Source organism: Oryzias melastigma, unplaced genomic scaffold (assembly GCF_002922805.2).
Source record: "Oryzias melastigma strain HK-1 unplaced genomic scaffold, ASM292280v2 sc00992, whole genome shotgun sequence".
NCBI classification, from domain to species: domain Eukaryota; kingdom Metazoa; phylum Chordata; class Actinopteri; order Beloniformes; family Adrianichthyidae; genus Oryzias; species Oryzias melastigma.
In genome coordinates, this window is record NW_023417577.1 from 1,281 (window position 1) to 11,217 (window position 9,937).

Genomic DNA, 9,937 nt, shown 5'->3' on the forward strand with positions numbered 1-9,937 from the left:
AAAAAACATTACTCACAGTAATTACTGCTATTCTATCAGCTGTGGAATCACTGGGAGTACCTTGTGTACTTTAGTGTTCTACTCTTCACCATCTTGGCTTTTATTTTCTAAATGATGAGTGTCATTTATCTGCTGTTGAAGCTTATCTGAGTTTATCGTTTTCTACCTTGAAGACACACTTGGGAACCAGATAACTTTTATTATGGCGCATATTTAAAATCTACAGCAAGCAAATGATGTGCTTTCCTTTTCACATGACCTCATGCTGTTTACTTGTAAACAATATATAAGAGACCTGGACTGAGACTGGACTGAGTCCACATACGTTGGGAATGTGTGATGTGGGAGCACTGCATACTTTTACTAAGGCATCTGACTGGCCAGTTTATAACTTGAAAGACTGCAACTACAGAAAATTATAATGAAAGAAATGGGATTAGCAAAAACATGTTAAGAAAGGTAACAAGAATGTTTATTTTGAAAAATTTCTCAATAGAAGTCGATGAGATTTTGGCTTCTTGGAGCTGACGGGTACTTCCTGTAACACAAGAGAAGATGGGTTACTCGGTCCAGTTCTCATATACAGTCAATTATTGAAACACAAGAAAAATGGGGTCGAAGATGTAAATGTTGTTTTTTCTCCTGTATTATTCTTGCTTTAAAATCGGTGTTTTTCTGCAGTGTTTCCCAGAGGGAACAGACATGACGTCTGTGCTGGACTTGTATTTTCAAGTGAGTCCAACAGCTACTTCCACTTCACATTTTCAACACTCAACGAGAGAATGATGACTTGATAAGATGCTCCTCCTCCAGTACCAAACGTACACTAATATAGTTATTTTGCACTTCCTTCCAGCTGTGCTCCATTGAAGTGACCTGCGAAAGTGCCAGCGTCATGGCAGCCACCCTGGCCAACGGTGGCATCTGCCCCATCACAGGCGAGCGCGTGCTGACCCCAGAGGCTGTGAGGAACACCCTGAGTCTCATGCACTCCTGCGGCATGTATGATTTCTCAGGACAGTTTGCTTTCCATGTAAGTAAACAACATATTTACTCTGGGAAAACACTTCACGCACAAAAAGAAGGATTGGCTTGTGACTTGACCAAGCAAAGTACTTTTATACTTTGAACAGCTCAATAAAAAGACTTGTGTTGTTCTAAAACTATCAACAATAAAGACCGTGACATTTAATAATTACAAAAAATCCGGCCCCTACTTGGCTCATATGAAATCATTTCCAGAGGATTTTCTTTACAAACAGTATAAATACCTTTAAGTGTTGCCTTTTCGACATCCACCTTTGGTTTCCAGCTATCGACTGACACTTCTATTTCTATTTTCTCTCTCTTAGGTCGGACTGCCTGCAAAGTCTGGAGTGGCAGGGGGCATCTTGCTAGTTGTGCCCAACGTGATGGGCATCGTGTGCTGGTCACCACCCCTCGACAAGCTTGGCAACTCAGTGAGAGGAATCCAGTTTTGCACGGTACGTGGAGATCCTGCAGCATGGAGGCCTGTTTTTATAGAGCTGTTATGTTTTTATGAAAATAAAAGATGAAGCACATAACTATTGATGTACATGGATGTGAATTTTTACTTGATTAACCTGTTTCTTATGTAAAAACAAGGAAAAAGTTGAATTATTAACTGGAAATTGTTAAGCACTTGTGTTGACTTAATTTATTTAATAAGTGAGTGATATGTGGTTAATGATTAGATTCTTTCCCATGTGGAAAATAAATTATCTTTTCCGTGTAATACTATTATTCTTTAAGACAAAATAATCTCATGCCTTTTTGTTACTTCAGGACCTGGTCGAGCTTTTTAACTTTCACAACTATGACAACCTGAGGCACTTTGCCAAGAAGCACGATCCTCGCAGAGAGGGAGGGGACCAGAGGGTAAGGATACAACACACCTTGCAGTTAGTCATCAAAAAAAATGTAAAGACTAAAAGCAACACACACCCTTCCCTATTATCATAGCCGATTCCTGTAGACAGAAATCATACCTGTGTGTGCTTTGTGGTTGTGCTCTGCTCTTTAAAGGGATATTCTCAAACAAATACCCCAAAAAACAGCTTAAAAAGTCATTTTACCACTGCTCTACATGATGCAGCTGAGAGGTTATACACTGATATGTCATGTTTCAGATGTTACATAAAGTGCTTAAACTGTGTGTTGAGTTATTTTCATTAAAAAAAAAGAAACAGCTAAAAACATCTCCTGGCTAACATTTAAGTTCCCAATTTTAAAATGCAGATTGACATCTACTGCACACAAAGGTTCATTTCTAGGTGTATTGTTCTTTACTCAATGGATACACACAGCAGAAAACCATTTATAAACTTACAATGCATTCTAACATGACAAACACATCATGAAAGTGCAGAAATGGATCCTTTAAAACAGTGCTGCATTGTGTTTGAAAAAAAAAACACAATTTACATGATTTCTGTTTAATTTATACTGGACACTGGATCATTTTTTTATTTTACTCACAGATTCTTTCCACCACACTCGTCTATGACTCGCTCTGGACGCACACCAAGCCGCCAGTATCATTGTTGCTAAATTGAAACCCTCATGCTGGCAAAGTGAATAAAGAAAACATCTGTGGAAATGGTGTTCGTGCATAAAATAGCCAGTAAGGAGAACAAAGAAGAAAATTGCACTTAGTCTTTCTCATAATATGGATTTATTTTGACGACCACCACAGATAAAATGAAGCGACAAACTCTTTAATGTTAAGAGGTTGCTGCCAATAAAGTTTACCATTTATTATTTTATTTAAAAAATAATACCATTTGTGTGACAATTGTATCTTTTTTTTTAAACCTTAAAAGTTGGGATAAGGTTTTTTATGATTAAGGGTAAAGTTAAAGGAAAATCTATTTATCACATTGAAATTGTCCGACATGAAATCTAGTTTAATAAACAGTTTGAAACTTAGCTTTGCACAGGTCGTTAAACCATTGCTTAAAAAAGAAAAGGAGATCAAAGTAGCTGCAAATTCTAACTTCTGGCTGGAAAAGCAAATGAAAGTAAGAAAATATCCCTTTAAAGGTGCTTGTAAGTAGTCCAGTTTTCCTGCTTGTGGTGTGGATGTTATTATGTAAATTCAGTGTATGTCACTGCACCTAGCACACTAATGAGGGATCAATCTAGTCTGAGTGGTTTGAGCTGCTTGAACCACACACTTGCTCATCATAGCACATAGAGGGAGTGACACTAACCTCTCATTCGTGTCGATTAAAGCAGCAACACACCTTCGGACCCATGGATTATGAGAGCCTCCAACAAGAGCTAGCTCTGAAAGCCCCTCTTTGGAAAAAAGTCTCTCCCACTGAGTCAAACCAGGACAGCTCCACCACTGTAGTCTATAGGATGGACAAAGTCGGCGAGTGAAACCTATAATAAGACACACCCCCAACCGCACTCTTGCAACAACAACTCCACCTTTCCTCGTCATTGAAATGTATAATAAGTTATGTAAAGGATTATTTATTTTCTGTAAATTGGTTTATTTTTGCAGACGGAGGGAGCTCATTTTTATTTTATGGTAAAAAATAGGTTAAAGTCTTCTTTTGTTTTGCTTTGAATTCCTAATGAGCTTCAACCTGTTTGTCTAGAACTGGATGTTCCGTTTACAGGTTGAGCTTCTGCTTAATCTCCACTGCCGTTTTGCATATTATCCTTTTTCCCTTTTTGTTTTTTCTTAAAGAGGAGAGGGTTGATTTATGGGGAAGGGAAAAAATCAAACGACCAACACGAGAAAAAAAAACCCAAAAAACAAAGTATGAATGTGTTCTGGAGCCTCGGTACAGCCAGGACATTTGAAACATATTTGCACATGATTAGAAAACAATGCTGCACGGGCGTGTTAATAGATGTCCAGATTAAAAAGAGTATGTGCGAGTATTTTAGATAAATCGAAGCTGGAATTTTCTTTTTAAAACAAATATTCAGGTTTTTTAATCAGTCAGATGACTGGTCTGTTTCCTCTTGAAGTCTAGCTTGACTTCATCATTTTCTATTCCTCTGGGCTGTTACTCGATGAGAACAGCTGTAGCTTTTTGAGAAGTCAAACTCTGATTTGTAAAGAGTTGGCTTTGTCTTATATGTCATTCTGATGCAACAAAGTTTGCAAAATTAAAAGTTGTGCTGCTCAAAGCAGACAGCTTATCTCACATGCTTTCTCAAAGCATTGTTGCACTGCATGTTTAACATGTGTGTGATCCCTTAGTTCAGAAATGTGCCTACTTTCTACCAAAAATATCAAACAAAACAGCTGACATGGTGTTAAAGAGAAACGCTTTAGACCTTTTGTGCTTTATTAAAGACTACTGTTTTTTAATGAAAAGCAGCAGCAGATAGAGTGAATGTAAAACTTGCACCTGTCATTGATGAGAAACACCGCTAGTAAAAAGAACATACCACATTCCTATGTGACATGAATCAGCCACGAGCTGTCCTGTTAAAGATTCAGTGATTTATTATGCTGTTCATCCAGTTTTTTGTCTGTTTTAAAAGATGTTTCCATGTGACGGCATGTACATTTAGAAAAGCAGCTTTATTTTTTTTTTAGATAAGGAAACTTCTAAACCCCAGAACAGTTTCCACCGACCCGTTTCATGGGTTACGCACAGTAGGCAAATCTACTCCTCTAAAGATGCAATCCATTTTTTAGTGTTTTGGAAAACTGTCTGCAGGGAAAAAACAGCATCTAAACCTTGATAATCCAATCTGATAGCTGCTGGCCCAGAATCACAACAAACGTTCAGTATTATTTGCTCTGTGAATGTGTGATACGTGCTGCACTTCATGCAGCAGGTGCAGCGGTGCTCCTCACTGACGTACCATAACGTGTGGATGTTCTACATTTAGACCCCTTCAGGAATTGAACCTTTTTGCACATGAACATCAGCAGATGCCTTAATTATTGCTCTGGGAGGAGAGTTTTAGCTGGTTTTGACGTCTTGACTGCTGATCTGTTTCAAGACTGCTCTCTCTTATAAATATATATATATATATATATGTGTTACATTGCATTTTTGAATTTCTATTTTTGTTTGTTTTTCTGTAAATTAGGCCTGTTCATTGTTTGTGAGTACAAAGTATTCAAAAGCCTCAGTCATCATTAGGGCTACCAGACGAGGACAGATGAAGCTGCTTTATCAACATATTGTTGCTATATGATACATATTTTGTTGGAACATTCTAAAAAAAACGTATTCAGCTTTAAACATTAAAATTGTAAAATGTTGTTTTTAAAGTTTTTGGTTTGCGTTTTTCTAATATAGGAAACTGTGAAGTTATTTGAGTTCACACTGTCAGAGTAAAAGGACACACTGCAGTTTTAGGAAATCGGGACATTAAAATATTGAGACTTTTTAGGTCACTAAGTGAACCAAAAACAGTTATTTTATTTTAGGCTATATTTTCTGTTTGTAGTTTTACCATCAGAGCAGCTCCTTGAAGACCGAGATGTCCCACATTTGGTCAAATATCTCTCAGTATGCAGGTATTCCTGGGCTGTAGATACCAAACATAGCATAAACATAAAGTGTTAAGATGAACTTTACATTTAAGGGAAAGGTTTTGAGGTTCCTCTCCTCTCTCATTTCACGTCAGTCATGATTATCAGAGTTTCATTCACAAAATGTAGGAGCTGTAACGTGGACCACCACTACCTGAGAATCATTCCAACCAATCCACTGTCCTTTTATAATCAATCTAATTGTGATCAATCAGAGCAATAAATGACATCTTCTGGTCTCATGGGAGCTGATCTGGATAAAGTAAAACTTTCCAAAAATGTAATTATTAAAATTTTACTGTGTGATAAAGGGGCTTTTGAATCTTGTTACCAGAATTTCCATGAAAATCACTGTTTTTTTGTGGACGCCACACGCCATGAATGTTGTCCTTTTCTTTTCTGTTTTGCATGCGACATTTGTAATGGAGATATTTGTCTGTTTAATCCCATCTTTTGATGTTTTGTTTGATTTTCTTGCACATTTCCCACGTATTTGTTAATTTATGACAAAATTGTGCTTTTTAACATATGTTGAACTGGAATTTTTTTTGTAATAATCACTACTTCAACGTTTGATTCAACTCAGAAATTGTAAGGTTTCATTATTAGTGATGTCATAAATAATTTGGCTTTTGATCCCATCAATATTTTATTCTATCATTGTGTCAAAAGAATTCTTTGAAAAAAATTGAAACCATACAATTTCAATTTTTGTGTCCCGTTGTAATTGTGTAAAAAGTCTCCATTAACTGTCATACTGTTGTGTCTGCTTGAAGACCCCTGCGACATGTGAACCTGTTCTAATCAACACTTCAGAGAAATGACTTCTTTGGCTGTGGTGGGCCAGCAGACAAAACAGTACAAACATTGTTTTACTTTTCTTTGGTGTTGTTGCCTTTGTGTCTCATGCAATAAAATAAAATGAAGCACTTTTGTATTATCTCTTTTTATCTATCCCTACAGCTGTTCCTTAGTGGATGATTATTATTATTATGTTCTACAAAAAATGTTTTAAACCAGTTATTATTAACTTTTATTCAAAAGAAAAGTTTAGTCTGCACTATAAAAAGAAATAAACAGAAAATTAACATTTTTGAGAGGTTGTAAACTTTTTATTCAGCTATTTTACTCTGGTGTGAGGAGCTTTTCAAAAAAGCTGCTTAATCTAGATTTATATATATATATATATATATATATATATATATATATATATATATATATATATATATATATATATATATATTAATTCTCTGATTTTATTGCATTTGAACTTCTAATTAATAAAAGAGACTCCAAATTAAGAAAATACTAAAACCTGTTGCATGTTAGCAAACCTTATGTAAAATATTAAAAACAACAAATTTAAAGAGCTGTTACATAATCAACATCACACTATATTCCTTAGTACCTGTTAGGAGTCTAAACTAAGTTTTCACTTTTAAGTTTTTGGAGCCCAGTTAACTGGAATAATTTGGAATAACGGCTAAATGCTGAGGTAAATAACTAAAGAGCACCAAAAAAGAATTTAGCCGAAGAATGCTAAAACATTAGCTAAATGTTGGAATAATTGAGGAAAATTAGAAATTCATATGATGCAATTTAATATACTGAAATAAAGGAGTTATTGATTTGAAACCAAAAATATGCTAAATATAATTGTAGGATGCTAAGAAGAATAAGCTTCAAGGCTAAAATATTTAACCAAACTGAAGGAACACACAATAAAACAAATTACTAGAAGGTGGTCTTTTTTTTTTGGCATTTTCAGTAGGGAAAGCCAAAGTTTGCTGAATAATGTTAAATATTTGCTATTGTAAGCTCAGTCTTGCAATTTTTTAGCAAACTGCATAGGCGTGAGAACCAAGTAAAGGTGTCTCAACTGTCATAAATATCTACATAAAAGGGTTGTTGCTGAACAAACCCTTGGCGGTGTTAAACATTTCTGATTGTGGCCTAACATGTTGAGCAAAATCGTTTTTCAACTAAGAAGCAGTTTAAACAAACCAAGGAAAACATCCAACAATCATAATACTTACAGTATATCTTCCTGACTAGCAGTAATGCAAGTTTGTCCTCTGTAGAGGACGTTTCTCAATATCTCCCACCCAACTCATTTTGGAATCTACGGAGGACATTTAAGGCTTTTTAGGGAGAACAAATGTGAAACTGTGGAGTTCTGGGAATTGTAGTTTTTGGTGGATTCCCCCCAAAAATTTGGCTGGGCAATTTTTTTTTCTCTGATATTCAGGAGGATATTATCTGTTCTGTAAGCAGGTAAAAAAATCAGATTTACTGTGTAAAAGAATTAATCAAATAACATGATTTATAGAGATCCTGTACTGATATTCTGTGGCAGTTGACAGTCTGGACAACAACCACAGCAAATCATTCTTAGTCTTCCCCTCAGTATTCTTCCTCCTTGGTAGCTCCAACCTCAGCATCCTATCAACATTCTCTCCTCCAGGAATATCCTGGACCCCCACCTCCAATTTCTATTTTCAGATTTGTCGCCATATCTAAAACTTTCCTCACCTCCAGAACATTTTTAGCAAACTCCTCCTTCAGGATCACTCCGACTCTGTTCCTTTTCCAATTCACACAATAAGAAAACAGCCTAAACCTGATCCTAGTCTAGGCCTTGTTCTCTCTCCATCTGTTCTCTTAAACAGCATCTACACCTGTCTTTCTTTCCATTTTCCCTCCATTAAAACTTATCATAATATAACAAATTAATTGCACTGTGTGAACAACTAGTATATTATATTATCATATTATATTAATACATAAATATTATCAATACTCATTAATGCATTTCACCTGCTTTTCTCCCCACATTAGAATTTATTTGAATGTGAATCCGAGTTTTTAGAACCAGTACATTATTAACAGGTATATGTTCTTATATGGTATAACAGTGACACATGGTATATACACTGATAACAGAACTGTGGCAGAGAATGTGTCATTTCCCTATAAACATGATTAGATAAGGTTTATCTACTGGGCTACACCGCATCTGTCAAGTGTCTAGAAAATAATTAATGCAAAAAATATGTGAAATCATTTTCTGTAATCAATCTTTTTATTTTTAAAAATAACTTTTAAGAATTACCCAGAGTAAATGGCTAGTTTGTTTAGATCAGAAGTGTCCAAAGTCAGTCCTCGAGGGCCGGCCTCCTGCTGGTTTTCCAGAAATTCTGCCTTATCTGCTGCTGATTACCTGGATCAGGTGTGTTTAGCCAATAAGGAGCTTCAATGGCAGAAAACATGTTGGACACTGGCCCTCGAGGCCTGACTTTGGAAACTCCCGGTTTCGATGGTAAGTATTATCTTAAGAAAGTGTTTATTGAATTATATTCACAAAGCGTATGTATTTATATCATATTATTGATTTCATCTTCTTTTTAAAGCCTAAATGAAAGAATATTTGAACTGTAATAATTACAAAAATGAGCTAAAGCAAAAAAGGTGGTTCAAAATCACCTTCCAAATGTTTGGTTTTCCACTTTGTCTGCAGGTCAAATCCGTCATCAACCTGCTGTTCGCTGCCTTCACAGGAGACGTATCTGCTCTGAGGAGGTGATCATTCTCCCTCACACAATTCCTAACACAACTTGTTTCCTGTCACCAGCAAAGCTTTTTTTTTTTTTTTAGCACACCAGCATGCATTTTTAAGAAGCAACACTGACAACAACAAAAGGAGTTCCTGCAGACATCTTTTGCCTCTGCATGATTTTTTTAGGAGGCAGGAGGACACTTTGGTGACCTCAAGTGACAGCAACATGAACTCTGGTATTTTTATGTAGTGTGGCTTACAAGTTTTTGAAAGTTAAAGGTCAGGCACGGAGTGGACTGATCCCTTAGCAGCATCTTATAAATACTTGCTGCATAAATCACCAAATTATTTGTGCTTATGCTAAGCAAGTGTTTTAGTTTTATTATTATTATTATTATTATTTATAATAAACAGAGTTTTTCCAATAGCTTTCAATTTAACAGTTTATAAGTTTAGTACCAAAGACAAGCATTTATTTCTCATGACAGTATTTATTCTTTGTGAGGTGGTATTGAAGCTCCTGTAAAGCAAAGGGCAAAAAATAAAAAATAAAAAAATAAAAATAAAATTGTAACGTGGATTGTAATTGATTGAAATTGAAATGCCTCCTGCCCTCTAGTGGTCAAAAGGAGATTTACATATTTTATATTACATTTTAATGCCAGATTCTTAATGAATTTCAAGTTGCTTTGTTCATATAATTAAATATTTAAGTTTAAGAGGTGATGATAGTAAAAAGCACACATGTGCAGGCTTATCCACAACACACTGTATGCACGTGAAGACTAATGATACTCTTTTGTGTGCAGGTTTGCTTTGTCATCCATGGACATGGAGCAGAGGGA

At 35.6% G+C, this 9,937-nt stretch overlaps 1 protein-coding gene across 1 annotated transcript; it reads left to right on the forward strand.

Annotated features, from left to right (window-relative positions):
- Positions 1-616: 616 nt before the first annotated feature.
- On the forward strand, positions 617-9,932 carry LOC112142032 (glutaminase kidney isoform, mitochondrial; the record flags this gene model as incomplete). Its single annotated transcript, XM_024265269.2, has 6 exons — positions 617-732; positions 857-1,033; positions 1,353-1,484; positions 1,807-1,899; positions 9,054-9,115; positions 9,902-9,932. Coding segments are annotated over exons 1-6 (600 nt in total), but the record flags the coding sequence as incomplete, so codon positions are not given.
- Positions 9,933-9,937: the final 5 nt, after the last annotated feature.